The sequence below is a fragment of the Chaetodon trifascialis genome, chromosome 3, assembly GCF_039877785.1.
Source record: "Chaetodon trifascialis isolate fChaTrf1 chromosome 3, fChaTrf1.hap1, whole genome shotgun sequence".
In the NCBI taxonomy this organism is placed as follows: domain Eukaryota; kingdom Metazoa; phylum Chordata; class Actinopteri; order Chaetodontiformes; family Chaetodontidae; genus Chaetodon; species Chaetodon trifascialis.
This window is the reverse complement of record NC_092058.1, coordinates 17,234,554-17,251,355: the sequence shown is the minus strand read 5'-3', so window position 1 is coordinate 17,251,355 and position 16,802 is coordinate 17,234,554. Positions and strand designations below refer to the sequence as shown.

The window sequence follows — 16,802 nt, the reverse complement described above, 5'->3', positions numbered from 1 at the left end:
GGAGGGCATGCACTGGCGTGTGACAGATGTCCAAAACTTTTGTCCTTTCACCCACAATGAATCTAACCCTGCTGCAACATCCAAGTATTTCACAGCAGAACCTTCCTTTTTCACATGAAACTAACCATCAAACCTCTGAAGAGTCTGCATTTTAAGCAAACCTTGGGGCATATTCCTGACACTGACAGCAGGCATAAACCAGCCATCCTCATTACAACCTTCTGTTCTGTTAACCTCAGCTCTGCAGCCTCTCAGACCCAAGCTCAGCTCTGAGCAAACAGCTCAGTTATTTCATCTATTTCAGATACACTGAGACTGAAGTAAAACTCAAATTGTGACAATATACTGCTCCTGAAACAGCAAAACATCAAAAAGTAAGTGTTAAATTGCAATTGCATTGCCTGTGAAATGCATGTACGGTCCCTCCGCCAAAACACAGTGTCTCTGCCTGTTAAATAATCATGACAATTTCTTATTCAACTAACACAAACAGTAGCAGCTGCAGCAGCTGCACAAGTGCCACATAATAAGTATGACAGTGACACCTACAGGGTCTTATTAAGAAGTACTGTACTGTGTAAGTTAACTGTAAATAACTGTATCAGACAAGCAACAGAAACGGTCTTACAGAGGTATTAACAAAGCATAGTGAAGATGGACGCATATGTGAACACATCAGCACGTACTTAAGGATAACACATTCAAAGCAAATGAAAGAAACATGTAAGAAGACTTAAAGCCTTCTGGCCTCCAGGTTCAGTTTGTGTCTTTACTTTTCTGTTTCAAGATTTTGTCTTTGTCCATTTCAAGGCTGGGTTCAGGTCTGCTTTTCAGAGTATTTTCCATCTAAAAATTGCACAAAAAATGTAAGAATAAAAAGGCATAATAACTTTGAAATATACTGTACATTGTGCACTATATAGCCTGAATAAATTTCACACTGTTACCCTGATGTTCAAGGAGCTTACCCAATGGTGATACTGCATGATTGCCAGCTGGTCTGTAGAACTCCTTGTACAGGCTGAGAGGAATCTTAAAGGGGTCCTGTGCAGGGGCGGATGGTACTGTGAAGTCTGTAAAATGCAGAAGTGTTTATCAGTGGATGGAAGAAGTATTTAGACCCTTTAAGTCAAAGTAGAAAAAATATAAATATTCTCCATCAAGAGAAAACGTCAAGTACTTGTATTTCTATGTATATTTGTTACTTTATTGGGGCATTATCACTAATGCATCAACATAAACCTGCAGGTAGTATTTTATTGTTGTTGCTGGTCGAGGGGTGGTAATTTCATTTACTTTAAATATTGTTGGTTAGTTTAATTAATTAACAATGGATCACATCTCAGTAGCTGATTATGTGTTTTGTATGAAAAATCTGAACGTGTAAAGTTACTACTAGTAACTATAGATGATAATGCAGTAGAATTTAATGTACCCTGTGTACATATTCAAGTACTGGTGCCTCAAATCACTTAAGTGCAAGCACTTGAGAGTACATTCACTTACACTCCCCCTCTGGAAAAAGCAATCAATAGCGAGAAAAAGATGATCTCATGAGCCTTTACATTTGCTGGCCATGCTTTCAGAAACACATTTGCAGCAGCACATTTTGTGGTTGGTTATAGTTGCAAACATAAGCATTCCTTCTGCTTCAAAATGTTTTTTGTCACAATTGCATGAGCTCATATTTTCCTCTTGACTAAATGAAACTTGGGTAGTACAGTTAACTTTATCTGATTAATTCCTCCAGTAAACCACGTCTCGTAAACTAGTCTACACGGGCCGCTGTTAGCATGTTAGCATGCTAGCAGCTCTGGATGCTCCCTGAAGCTAACAACAATGGCGAGCTGGAAGGACCAATAGAAACAACCACATGTTTGTTTAACAATTAGCTGCTTAGTAATAGATAAATCATTGGGGAATCACACATTTTGTCGACATAACGTCGCTACCAGTTGACGCGGACATTTCAAGCAACTCCAGACCGATGTTGGGTACAAGGTGACTGCGAGACGGTGGTGATCCAAGAAACCGACCAGCAGGTGAGCTGTGAGGGAAAAGTAATGAAATTTGATTCAAGTCCATGTAAATTAAGCTTATTTATATTACTAAATTACCTTTAATTCAAACGAATAGATGTTCTCACTGATATCGGAACTTGGAACTAAGAATTTAATCCTTTGTCGATAGAACGATAAACTAGATTGGAAGTTAACATATTTGCGGTTTTTCAGCCCTCAGATTGGTCTGACAGGCCAACAAGCGAGGTCTCACCTACGTTTACATCTATGTGTTTTGAGGTTATTTTCAAATTTGGATGGACTAATTTAAAAGATCGTGTAAATATATTTTAAATATATAGCACTTTACAATATATAGTTTACTGTGTGTAGAATGTGTTGTAGAAGGCAAGGCGACAAAAACCTGCTTAAGTAGACCCTCTGCATGAGGGCTTTGTTCACTCAGGTTGACCAATCTGTTCATGGTGAGACTTTAAAAAATAATAATGAAAACAAAAATAAAAATATTAGATTTTGTCTGTGAAGCCATCATAAACAAGTGTAACTAGCCCCATTTTGCCGGCAAGCTGCTGGCTTGCTGGTGTATCTCAGACCACAAGGTTAACTGATGGAGAGCTAATGCCCATCTAAACACATAGCACCGCCTCACCAGTGAGTAACTCATGCATTTCATATCTACACATTTGCACTATCCCTGCAACTTGTGGAAGTGGCACCGTTGTCTTGAGTCATTCCCTTCAAGTTCCACTAGATGGTGTCAGATAGCCGTAAGAAGTCTTCTGAGGCACGCCACGGATGTCTATACACAGTAGTTACAGGCTGTGATCTCTGCAGGCACTTGCAGGGGAACGGATGAAAAACATAAATCCCAAACCAACAAGGGTAGATAGGGCTATGATCTATGATAGATGGGCCAGTGGTGGCACAAAGGGCCAAACCATGGAGGAAAAAAGATCACAAAAAGCATGAGCCTGACACATCTTCCATTGTGGCTGAAAAGAATTCATTTAAATCATTCCTTTCTCAGTGAGGTGATGGATAGGACGTGAAAATACGAACAAGTTTGCCTGCTGAAAACTGCTGAACTCAAGACAGTCATATCTGACCTCATGCACCTCCTCTATTCACAGTGATTAACTGAGTCTGATTAGATATGTCTCATCTATGCACCCTCTGCCTTTACACTCATCTGCTGCATGACGGCTTTGACAAAGAAATGGAAAAAGTGTGGGAGCACAAAGTCAACCACTACCTCACCCAGACATTTGATCATGGCAAAATTGCAGATTACATGTTATTGATTCCTTAGAGACATACAACCTCTTCTCTATATTACACACACACACTTCGTCCCCTCAGTCTCCTTCTCTCCTTTACAAAAACTTGCTCCCACCTCCAATAGCCTGACAGATCACACCAACGTCCTACTTAATCTACGTCCCAACTCTGCAACCAAGTGCTGCTATTCAGATGGATCCAAGGAGGAAAGAAACCTAAAGGGGGAAAAACAAAAACAAGACAAGGCAGGTGTATAGTGCAGCATATAGACATTTTGATGGTATCTGTAGAAGAGAGCCACACATTTAGGAACATAGAGAATGAAAATCAGCAATCCTTACACATACAGTACTTTAAATGACTTGTGCTTTTGGAGCAGTAGTCATGAAGAGTTGCATTTATCAATATTTTAGACTCAGAAAATCCTGTTTTTCTGAAGCCAGTCTAAGATGCAGCATCACACTGTACAAAAGAAATGTTGCACTCCAAACATATGCAGCACTGCAGGTAGGAGGCGAAGGATAAATCCATAGCAGCACACTAGCTTTTTACTGTGTGTGCCTCTGTTCATCGCTCTCATTTACTTTTCATCTTTCTTTCTGTAGCTCGCTCTCCCTCTGCTTGCTTGCTGTGGGTAAGGAGGTGCTCTACAGTGCACTGTACAGTCTGAGCCTATTGGGAACATGCTGCTGACTCAGCCCAGGCCACTGCATTCATCTATCTGCACTGCAGTGCTGTCTCTGCTTACCCCCTCCCTCCCTTCTCCTTCCCTTATTCAGTGCGCCACCTTCCACACACACACACACACACACACACACACACACACACACACACACACACACACACACACACACACACACACACACAGAGGAAGGGGAAGAAAGGAAAGAGACACACGCATGCACACACACACCTGCTTTTACAGTCATTTCAGTGCTGTTGCACCATGACACACCCAGCTACATCAAGCCAAAGTGTTATTAAAACATGAACAAAGACAATGTAATTGGAGTATTTCTTAAGTATTTTGTGTTGGTATTCCCAAACCTAAACAGACAGCCTTGTCGCATGTCCTGCCATGTTTGCAATTTGTATAAGAAATTTAAGGGATTATTAGCACAAAAAAACAATTAAAAATCGCCTTCGTCACAATGTCAAAGTGCACCATATTGTTTGTAAATCTTAAGCATTTCTATTTTCAGTTATCACAGTAAATGAGGTAAACAGCAACTAAAACATCCATTGCCAGACATGGTGGAGCATATTCTGTATGATCAAGTGACAGTCATTGATGTTATATCCAAAAACGACACCAGCCAGAGGTGTAACTGGAAGGCTGCTTTATTGTTTGGAAATAGATTCGTGCTCAAATGAAGATATTCTTTCACTGATTCTCATTTAATTGTCCCATGTGGTTGTGCAACACACGTCCTCTCTCTGACTGTATTAGTGGCAAGAGATAATGACAGTCAAAAGTTGTTTTTTTTGTTTTTTTTCAGTTAGCCTATTTTCAAGAAAGAAAAGAAATTTTATCTCAGTCATGCTACAAAAGAATGGCCTCATATACCGATTGGTAAACCAACATTTGGAAATGAACAGAGGTGTAAAACAGAAGGCAAGCTGTTCTCTTACTAGCCTAAGAGCCAGTAAACAGAACACACAGAGAGAGCACTTGTACTACATGACTCTACAAGATGTTAGTCCAGACAGTCTAATCTAGGTGGTGAGTTTTCAGTTTACAAGTTAATTTTGAACTCAATACATCGTTTCTATCGTGCTCCGTTTTGATTCACTCCCATGGGTTTTGAGAACCTCATTGCTGATTTTATTGACAGACTAAATAGGAAGCTAAAAAGGCACGTGCCGTTAAGAGATATTGCACCATAAACAAACACACAGACAGTTAAGACAACTAACCCTTAAATCATTAGATATATCATATCGAAAGTGACAGCAAAATTAAAGATCAACTCCAAACTGCAGCAGTGTGTTAAGGGGGAAACATGGAGGAGGGTAAGAGCTGAAACAAGCAAAAATTTGTCACACTGTGGGAGTTGTGACACAAAAGGCTATGAGTGTGTGCGTGCGTGTGTGTGTGTGTGTGTGTAAGTGTGTCTGTGTTTGTTTGTCTTTGTGTGTACAATATAGGAAACTAGGGGCAAGACATCTTCACACATGTACAAAAGGGTATGCTGGTAGTGCAATCCTCTCACCAATGCAGGCTCCACAATTCTCAGCAAGCAGCCAGTACAACACCATGCATTGTACGCTGGTACCCAGTATGCAGAAGTCCTGGGCAAGCCAGAGTTTTGGTTATTCTCTGAACATACCACACAAAGAAAGAAGCATGATCAGTTACACTCTGTGGTTCTGGTTTCACCTCAATGCAAGGAGTGGACAGGAGAGTATATATACTATATATATATGTATGGTAGAATATATATATATAATATATATGTAAGATAGCTCTGTATATGTATGCATTGATTTATACAGTTTTAAATACAGTTTCTGTTTTTTAATATAGATTCTTTTAGCTTACTCCCCTCTTTTTTGTGAAAAGTGACTCAAAAAAATCTACTTGATCTAACAAATGTGTCACAGCCTAACAAGTGTGACAAGGGGTGTCAGCTGGAAGCCATTCTATTTACGGTTATTAATATTTAGTGTTAGATTAATAGCTGTAGTTTTTTAAGTGATCCTGTATTTACAAAAAACTACACATGCCATTAAAATAAAATAATATATTACATTATTTATAGTTTCTTAAAAAGTCCATTCTTAGCTTTTGCAGTTTGTGCCGTATAGAACATAGCCTGAACTGTATTTATTCATTTTTATTTTTTTCCCCCCAGAATGGATGTTTGTGTGTCTTATTTTTTTAGGTTTCTTTCTGTAATACGCATCTGTGTATCCATGTGATCTTGAGAAAATGAACGGCAGTAGCTTTTATGCTTATCATTCAGAGTTTTATTTGGTTCAAGTTAACACCCACACTGATTTTGGAGATCTCATGCAGCAACTGGACCATAGAACTTGAGAACGGATGAGGGAGTTATTCATAAACAGGAAGTGACATCACTGCACAACAGGAAGTGCAAAGCCATGGTGTGGCGTTTAGGCTCACAGTACCATAAGAATGCATCCAGTGCTCTGTTGGTTATTTGGTATTTGTTATGCAGTAGAGCGATATGGAGAAAAATGGCAAACGAGAGGCTCAGAGCACTTCTTGTTGTCAAATACTGAAATCTGGGGCCTGTCCAATGAGCACGCTGCAGCCGCTTCGGAAATAATTAAATGTGCTGCTCAAACCAACATATCCCAATTCACTCTCATGACATCTCCTCACAGTGTTTCCTGTATCTGTGATTGCTATCAGGGTGAACATATTATTATTTGTTTATTGAAATTAATTGAGACCAGACTACAGTCCATAATGACTTAACCACAAATGTAATCTGCTATCAATATAAACGCCGCCGTTACAAGCAAGCGAAATGTTGCTCTTTCACTGAGATGCTTCTAGCCCTATAATTCTAAGCGTCATAAGCAGGAAGCGCCAAACTGGCCCCTGACCGGGCAGCTGCCACAGTAAGGCGGCCGACTGGGATCATTGTCCATCAACATGGCATAAAACACAAAAGAGTAAAACATGATTTCATAAATACTCCCATCACATTCACTTGCATTTTGTTGCAGAGCTCATAATAGCACATCTATAATATCTCCTGAGAAAAAGGGATGAATATTTCAAGCATTGCATACATTTCTAGGGTCTCTCTGTCTAATAATGACAGCAAAAAACTGAATGGGCAGGGCATACTTCACCCAATCCCACTTCATGGACAAAGGGCAACAAGGGATAACAAGGCAGATCTCTTTGGCTTCTCCACACACAATGTTCTCATCACCCATTCATCATTTTCTGTTTCTCATTGAAATACGATACCAACACCCGGCAAATATATTCCAGCACAATACCGTTTCCCTCAACATCATCTTAGACGTGGCTTATAAAAGTGTGTAAAATAAGACTCATTACCCACCGAAACATGGAAATTACATCAGGGATTAAAACAAACAAACAAACACATGTAAATAAGCTATGTGACATTAAATCATTTCAACTGAACAATAATCAAAACTCTTCTCAGCCCTTTCAGAAAGGTCTCACCACCCATAGAGAAACATCAGAAATAGAAAGGAGTTTGCCGTACCCGTGAAATCCCCACAAACCACTTAGAACCGACAGTAGGACTCCCAAAATGCCCGCTTGCACAAAACTAAAGGCAGATGGTATGGAACATTACACAGGTGCTTATAAATTATAAATAGAAGCTTTTTTAGTTTCAACGTGTTGCGCCCTTGAAAACATTTCAGTCCAAATGAACAAACATTCCAGTCCCATGATACGCACAGACATCCGTTTCCATGTCTTACACACTCAAAATCTCCAGAGCAGCAAAGAATTGTTTGGATTTCACCCACCGAGATCCACGATGGCGGCATTATTTACCAACATATTCCATTCTTCAGTCTACAGAGGCAACAATTTAAACATCATTTGAAATGTGTTGAGTAATGAGATACAAATTCGGGTCCATTTCAGATTATCAACCCCCACATCACTTATCTTTGTTAGACAAATTACTCTGAACTCTGAGCTTTCAAATTTTGACAATGTCTCGATCTTACAGTCAAGCCACTGTTGTGGTCTGAGTATTAGTGTCTTGTGGACTATGATAATTCATGCAAGATTTCTGATCAAAACATGCCATCATGCAAGTCATTTCTATGCATTGAACAAGCACAATTATTTATGTATTTGTTTGGAAATCTTTCTGAGTAAATGTAAGCCCTTGGCCCGAGTTGACCCCATAATAAACAGACCCTTAACCAATTGGTGTGAAAGCCCATGTAAAAAAAGCGTTTTGATGTGGGTATAACAAAGATAAAATGAGTAGAAGAGTTAAGTGGCATGGGCAAAATGTTGAATATTGTTCTCTTTTTTTGTGTTTGCATTTTTGCTGCTCAAATGAACAATTTCTAGCTTTAATAAAACAGAAAGGTACTTCCAACACTCTATCATTTGTGTCTTTCAGTCACCAGTCATCCCTCTGTTTGCTCTTATAGAGTGAGTGTGTCATTTTGCTCCCCTATACAATTCAGTACTAAATGACACAGAAGCACTCAATGACTGCTTAAAGAGGACAATTCTTCAGCATCAAGCAGCATCCTTGTTTTTCCTTCACAAAACTGTCTTCCACAGGAATCCATTACTTGCATCCAAGCGCTGAATTCCTTGAGTGTTTTTTCATTCTACCTCTTGGTGTAGAGTTACTTGTCTTATCTGTAGACCGGTGGTAAGTGAGCAGTCTGCCTCAGCAGATACAGACATTTCCTTGTCTGTTTTTCATTCCCTTTTGTTAAGATCAGTAGTCTAGATACAATGTCACACAGTATGCTGATTATGTTTGGTTTGACTGAAGTTCAAGAGTCTTCAAGCTGTAACAGACCAAGCTGCTTCCTTCTGCATCAATATAAGAATGAAGTCTGTAAACAAAATTATTGAATTGTATTTTTTCTGACTTGCAAATGAAATAATCTGTACATCTGTGTGGGTGAGTTTCCTCTCGCTTTGCTTGAAGTTACATTATTATATTTTTTATTGTTATTACTGTGATTATTATTCCAGCCTCTAACATTTAGATTCCCTGATGTCTTTTTGGTTTCTTCCTTTCTCTTTCCTCCCTCCCTTGCCCTCATTGTTGTCATCCTGTTTCTCCTTATCAGGTTTGGTTACACTGTCATAAGAGGGCAGGGAGGCAGTTGAGGGAGTGCCCTCCTTCTTTTCTTGTTCCTGATTGTTCCCGCCATTCTCCACTTTGTTATTGGCTGGTTTGCGCTTACAGACAAATCCCCGCCTAGCCAGGTAGGAACGGTAGGCCCTTTGAATGATTCTGGCTGACACATCCTCCTGCTTGCGCCTCAGAGTGGTCGTGATTGGCTCATAAGAGACCTTGGAGGGATTGGCTGCCACAAAACGCTCCTCCATTTGTTGTCTTAACATGTCCAACTCGCCACTGTCACCCAGCACACGCTTAGTGAAGGCAAACAGGATGTCCAGGCAGTGGATGCGGTCGCCACTCACCATAGGCATGTCCATGGCAATCAGTTCAATGGTGTTTGGCTTGGGGACTCGGAGGGGGTGTTCAAGTGCATCAGCAAAGTCAGAAAGCTTGGCATAGGTGATGAACTGAGAGGCATCCGGGTCAAACTTCTCCCAAATCTCATAAAAGGTCTCAAAGTCGTCCTCACTGAGCGGGTCGGCACTCTCCTCTGTGGCCACACTGAAGTTCTCCAGGATGATGGCGATGTACATGTTGACCACAATAAGGAAAGAAATGATGATGTACATAACAAAGAAGAAGATGCCCACAGAAGGGTTGCCACAGTCTCCTGTGGCGGGGGTGCCAGCATTCTCCAGTAAGGGGTCACAGTCTGGAGGGTAGTTAAGAATGGGCAATAGCAGGCCATCCCAGCCAGCTGATGTGGTGATCATAAACAGGATGATCATGCTGTTGCCGAAGGTCTCAAAGTTGTACATGTCATCAATTCCAGCCCCATGTTTCACATAGCCAAAGTTGGACATGCCGAAGATGGAGAAAATGAACATAACCAGGAAAAGCAGTAGGCCAATGTTGAACAAGGCAGGAAGTGACATCATGAGGGCAAACAGTAGAGTTCTGATTCCTTTAGCGCCCTTGATGAGACGCAGGATCCTGCCAATACGAGCCAGACGAATCACCCTGAAGAGCGTTGGTGACACAAAGTACTTCTCAATCAGGTCAGCCAGAAACATTCCTGAAGTTGAAAGGGAGCAAAAAGAGATACAACATATGTTTGGTTAAAAATAGTGAATGTTATTGCTTAAACACTGACCACTGACTGCTTTACTTATTACACTATTCTGTGTATAGTTTTGTGCAAATTGTGCACAACACCAGGGGAACCAATGGACACATGAGCAACAGTTTCGGATATCTCAAAAACAAAATAAATTGCATAGCTTCATACCACTCCAGACAAGTGACAAAACATCCTTTTATTTTTGGGGAAGTGATCCTTTAAACCATCTCTGTGTGCTGTGCCCTTGAAGCCCATTTATATGGGCAATATCTGAACTATTTGCTTCACATACATGAATAAGCCTTTTGAATACTTGCCCACAATTGAAAGGATGACCACAACCACATCAAAGATGTTCCAGCCGTTGGTGAAGTAGTAGTGACGCAGCGCAAAGAGCTTCAATAAAAACTCGCCAGTGAAGACCACAATGAAGAAGAAGTTGACCCAGTAAAGCACATCCTCTGTCTCCTTTGACTGATCATCTGTCTCCACCATCATGGTGACCATGTTGAGACAGATGAGGATCATGATAGAGATGTCGAACACCTGCTGCGTCACAAAGTCAAACACCATGCCCTGGATGTTGTTCTGAGGAGAAAGGGAGGGAATGGAAGGAGGGATGTTTGGAGTTATTTTCTTAATCTTCAGAAATGTTCAATTACTTGCTGAAGAAGAAAAGTTGTGCACGACAATACTTACCTGAGGCCTGGGTATTGGTTTTTGTGGCTTCTTGGACCCTAGTTTCTTCATGGCATTGTAGTATTTCTTCTGCTCTTCCGTCATGAAGATATCCTGACCTCCAAAGTGAAGGGACAAAAAACAATTTGGTTACAATCTCATTCCAGTACAAACCCAAATATACAGTAGTTTAACATAATGGTTCATTTGACTGTGTTTTGGCAAGTTCAACACAAAAAAATGCTCCTTGTCTTTGTTTGCAATGTTCATATGCTAAACTAAAAGGAATAATTCAACATACTGGCTTCACCACTCTCACGTCTGCACAGTAAATGTGAAGCTACCACTAGTAGTCAGGTCACTTTAGAACAAAGACTGGAAAGAAGGGGAACAGCTAGTACAGCTCTTACAAAATCCTTGCGAAGAAACGAGAGTAGCACCAATCTTCTTGTCTAACTGACAAGTTAGAAAGTGAATAAGTGTATTTCCCAAAAAGCTGAACTGTTCCTCCAAAACATGTCCAAAGCAGCTTGTTCTGAGGTTGGGAAAGTGAGAAAAATAAATCTTATCTTTTTCTTTTGTTGGTTGAAGTTATCAATGATGACACCAATGAAGAGGTTTAAGGTGAAGAACGAGCCGAAGATGATAAAGATGACGAAGTAGATGTACATGTACAAGTTATCCTCATAGATAGGCTGGTCCTCCACCTGTACAGCAGCAAAAGTGAAAATATGTACAAAACTACATTACTGCGCACTGATCTGGTCAGATTTAAAAACTGCAAAAGGCTTACCTTTCTAGAATCTATGGCTGCATACATAATGTCCATCCAGCCTTTGAATGTTGCCTGTTAATTGGGCAGACACATTACGTGAGAAAACAGGTTAAACATTTGATATCAGAGGAGAGAAACGCATGTGAAATGACAGCAAAGATTTCTCACCACTTGCAGGAGTGCCAGGTATCCTGCGCCCACATTGTCAAAATTGATCTTGACGTTTTTCCATCTAACTTCACTGTAGTTTGCATTAATGAACGCGAAACACTCTGTTTTGTTGTTGACGACATCAGGGAGAAAGCTCTCCTCAGCGGTCTCATTGAAACAGTAGTAATACTTTCCAGCAAACAGGTTGACGCCCATGATGCTGAAGATGAGCCAGAAGATGAGACACACCAGCAGCACATTCATGATGGAGGGAATTGCACCCACCAAGGCGTTCACCACAACCTGAGGATGACAGCAAGCAAACAGAGCCATTGTAGCTTTGCGATCAAACGGCAGCTGCACAGAAAAGTTTACATATAAGAACATCAACACACACACATACATAGAAATGCACATTCTTTGCCTCCTTAATTGCACTCTCTAGCATTCAGTTATATCTGAATATACTGCAATCCATTTTCAGCTCCACATACATATTATCGCATTTTTACATTTATGCAATGTATTGTGCGATGATATACTGTTACATCCCATGCAATTATTCTTTACCCAGAGATCCCAGTATCGTACCAAGGATTGTATGGATGTATGAACAGAATCATATGTATGTTTCACCATGTCAACAACTGACTGGAACAGACAATGACTCTTTGTGTACATACTCTATGCTGAATTAAATCAATGTGACTAATGATGAACCTGATGACAGGTGAATTTTCATTTAAAGTAAAGAAATCCCACACTGCTGTGTAACCCCAAATAGTGACTGTATAACTGCCACTGGGTTACAAATAGTGCCAAATGAGCACGAGTTACATTAGGGGTGAGGAACCTCCAGCCCCCTGGCTGTATGCGACCTACGAGGCAATTAATAAATACAAAAAGCAATGATGTTTTTTCAGTAATTAAGAGAGAGAGAACAAAATATTAGACAGCACGCTTTTTACGAGAAACAGACGGAAAGAAAACATAAGTAGATGAAGAGTGTCACACTTTCCAAGAGAAAAGGAAGATTAATTTTATGTTGGCGTAAGAGGCCAATCAGTGTGTCTACGTTAGTTTGTGTGGACACACTCACAGTGAAGGAAAAAGTCAATCTCAAGAGTCATTACAACTCTAAACATGCTAAACTGGAAAAGCTGAGAGGACAAATGCGCTTGGAAAAAGTTAAACTCTGCTCTTTGGCAGAGTTTGGATGCCCAACAAGGAGCTTTCACAAGACCTCATTCTGACAGAGACAGTGTTATGCAGGTAAGTTGTATGGTGAACAAGCTGATAGCCAAGAGGCTGAAACCTCATTCAGTAGGAGTGAAGGAGTGTGAAGGAGTGTCTTGTTGCTGGTGTAGAGCTGCTAGCACCAGGCAAAGTAAAACTGTTCCAAACTGTTAGTTTGTTTGGAATAACTCACAGAGATGAAGGAAAACCTGACATGGAAACTTGGAAACTGTGATAGCAAGTGTCTGTGTGATCTGGATTTTATGGCTGACATTACTACTAACCTCTCAGAGCTGAACCTCGAGCTCCAGCCAACTTCTCAGCTCTCTGCTTTCAAATGTGAAATCATTTGAAGCCATATTAAAGCCGCAGCACTCTTGCAAAGACTAAGTGCTTTTCAAGAGTGACCAAATCTGGAAAACCAGCTGCAAGTAGCACCATCATCATCTCTACCATCTTACATCAGATGCCTTGGCAAAGAAAAGTAGTTCCAGCCATTGCAGAGGTTTGTGTGACACGTCTTTAGTAATTTAGTATGGCCAGGGGTGCTACCAAGGGAAGACAGCATACAATTGCTGGCCCCACCAGGTGAGCCCCCCATCTCATGAAAAAATTCTGGAGGATGTTAGAAAAATTGAAAAGGCCCTTGACAGGAAAAAGGTTCCCCACCCCTCAGTTATATAAACTACTCTGCACAGAAGCAGTGTGGGCATGTTGGAGGAGATAAAGCTTGCTTAAGGAGGGCATCATATGAATGTGCATTTCCAAACACAGAGGAGCCATGGTAACAGAAAGCCAAATAATGCAAGACTGTATAGGCAAACATCAAATGTCAAAACTATCTAGCTTTTCTTTTCATTTTAGTGTTCTACCTAATAGTACAGAAACAAAGCATCCACATGATCAGTTCATATAACTACTGCAAAATGGTGATAATGTAAATCATGGTGATGACATTCACTGAGGAGTGGTGAGCAAGGATGGCGAGGGAGGGGGGTATGCAACCAGAAGTTTGTTGATCTTCCAGTGTGACAATGCCAAAGCCAAACTGTGATAGGATCAGATAGCAGGGCACTCGAGGGAGAGGGACAGTCAGAGGATGCTGAGCTTAGACACTAGCAAGATTTCTTTTTCTGCCCAGCAACAATCAGAGGTTGATCCAAACCATCACACACTGAAGTAAAGATCAGAAAAACCCAATTATCATTGCGGAAAGAAAATATTGGAAGAAAAAAAAAACTGCACACACAGTTAAGGACATACTGTACTGTGTGTGCATACTGTAAAAAGGTAAAAAATGTGCACACACAGTTTAATTGACTATGTGCACAGATTTATATATCAATTTGTCTATCATCTGGGAGGCTCTCTGCCCAGAAACAGGCAGTTTGCTTGCTCTAATTGCGTAACTTCAGTCTACATTAACCCTTTTCTGTGATTCAGTTAAAACGGTTTTGTGTGATGTTTCATACCAACCTCCGGTTGTTCTCTCAGCTGGTACTGAATACTTCAGAGCTGAGTTATTATTATAACATGTTGCATCATTCAGGTCAAAATCCCTGTTATGGTCTAGAGTTTCATAAGGCATGTGACAGATTTGGTGTTTTGTTAATAATTACTAATGGCTAAATCACTGCAAATTGCCTTTACATAGCACTAAATTTAAAATATATGAAATGAAATATGATAAATCAAATCAGATGTATAATGACCATCTGAGATGATCTGCATCCATGCAAAAAGCTTCTCATTGATAAAAGCTACAGAGACATTTTAAAAATCTTCTAGGTAAATCTTCTATATTGCCATCTCCAGCATGCGTTGATGCTTTTATTTAATCGGCATGCAGAAGGACCAGCTGCCTGGTATCTTAGGTCTTACCCTCATCCCTTCAAAACGTGACAGGGCCCTGAGGGGTCTCAAGGCCCTCAGTGTCCTGAGTGACTTAATCGGGCCTAGATCGGAGTAGCCCAACGCATTAGCTATAAGGCTGACTATAGACACCTACACAGATAGGGACAGAAGGAGAGGGAAAGACAGAGGCAAAGGAAGAGAGGACCCACATAGTTAGAGGGGATATAGAGAGAAAGGTGGGCCCTATATATACTGTAAGGGTGGCTGAATGGTTAGAGTATGTACAGATACATATATAGAAGTGCATGTATAGATTCTGTGTAAGTATATGTATCTACAGTATATAGCATATGTTTAAACAGGGGTTATTACAATAGACAAAGGTCAATAAAGTGCACATGACCCAAGTCATCTTTTTTCTTTTTTATGTGTTTGTTGGCTTATGTTTGTGTTTGGTTTAGTTTGGCAAGCCAGTCTAGCGTGATAACCAGCTTTACAGCACAGTGAGCACACCTGGAAAGAAACTTGTGGTTGACACAGTGAGAGGGAGAGAAGATAAAGAGTCAAACAAAGGGAAAAAATTAGAGGAGAGATGTATTCACAAACACTAAATCAACGTGACACAATAATATACACACAGTACACAGTACAAAACAGTACAGTTTCCACACCAGAGAGCATCTCACTTAAAAGAGGGGAGAGAAAACGCAGAAGGTTGAGGACAACTTTCAGGGTTAGAAGAGAGAGGATAACCTGTGAAAGTAGGAGTCCCAACACAGCACACAAACCTTACCCTGGACCCTCAAACAACGACCCCTCAGTCCCTCTCGACAGCTGCACAATGTCTCTCTTAACTTAAAGAGAGACACAGTTATAGGCACCTGCTGTGAGAGAGAGGACAGGTCGATATTAGGGTAGAGACTTGCATGGGAAGTCAGGACACGTTATGTGCACAACACATGGGCCAATTTAGAATACAATGAGATTTCTGCATATGTGAGGTTTCCTGTTGGGGAATCCAATCTCACAACTTGGAGAACTTGACTCTTCTGTCCTCTTTCACAAGCTACATCCATAAATGAGACCTAACAATAATAAACGGCAGAAATACCCAGTGGTGGAAAAAGTAAAGGTACACAAGAATCAAAATGTACTTAAAGTACCAAAAATAAAAGTACTCATTATGCAGATTGGTCCACTTCAGAATAATAACTGATATCATTGGACTATGATTAGTGTTGCAATAATAGGTATATCACTAATGGTAATGCTATTGGTAACGGTGGTAACTAGTTTAAACTACTTTTTATACTGCAGGGTAGCTTAATCAATAATGACATATTTTATTAGTATTATTGTTGCTGAATATTAGTTATATTCTGTATTGAATCTGTAAAAAGTAACTGGTAACTAAAGCTGTCAAGTAAGTGTAGTTAATGGACCAAAAAGCACAATATTTCCCTCTGAAATGTAGTGAAGTATATAAAATAGTATATTAATAGTACATTCATACATACATTGGGTGAACAACTGACCAGACGCGCCGGACAATATAATGCATTCTAACATGACAAGACCCAAGATTAGATCTAAAGAATTACCATAAAGTTGCATCAACAGCTAAACAGTGACAAACACACACACTTTTCTTCCTGCTGGTGCCAGGGTCTGAGGATATCTTTGGTCCATGAAAGGTATTTGAAAAACCAATGGCCAGATTTCCATCAAAGTTTGCCCTGGATATTCATGGTTCTCTGAGGATGAATCCAGATGTTTCTGAGTCAGCCTGATTGTTCCTCTAGTGCTTCTGACAAGCCAAAGCTGTCACTTGTTGTTAACAAATATAAAACTCTAACAGGCAATTGTGGTCAAATTTACTTAATCACATTCACACTCCTAAA

The 16,802-nt window shown here is 40.3% G+C and overlaps 1 protein-coding gene across 1 annotated transcript in view; it reads right to left on the bottom strand.

The window, feature by feature from the left end:
• Positions 1-6,182: 6,182 nt before the first annotated feature.
• scn8ab (sodium channel, voltage gated, type VIII, alpha subunit b) overlaps positions 6,183-16,802 on the bottom strand; it is a 49,862-nt gene continuing 39,242 nt past the window's right edge. Inside the window, exons 22-28 of the mRNA XM_070957994.1 lie at positions 14,929-15,051; positions 11,830-12,114; positions 11,680-11,733; positions 11,456-11,593; positions 10,908-11,012; positions 10,526-10,796; positions 6,183-10,163 (exon numbers count right to left, since the gene is read on the bottom strand). Coding sequence (XP_070814095.1) covers positions 8,998-10,163; positions 10,526-10,796; positions 10,908-11,012; positions 11,456-11,593; positions 11,680-11,733; positions 11,830-12,114; positions 14,929-15,051 — 2,142 coding nt within the window. The 3' untranslated portion in view covers positions 6,183-8,997. The remainder of the gene's footprint in view (positions 10,164-10,525; positions 10,797-10,907; positions 11,013-11,455; positions 11,594-11,679; positions 11,734-11,829; positions 12,115-14,928; positions 15,052-16,802) is intronic.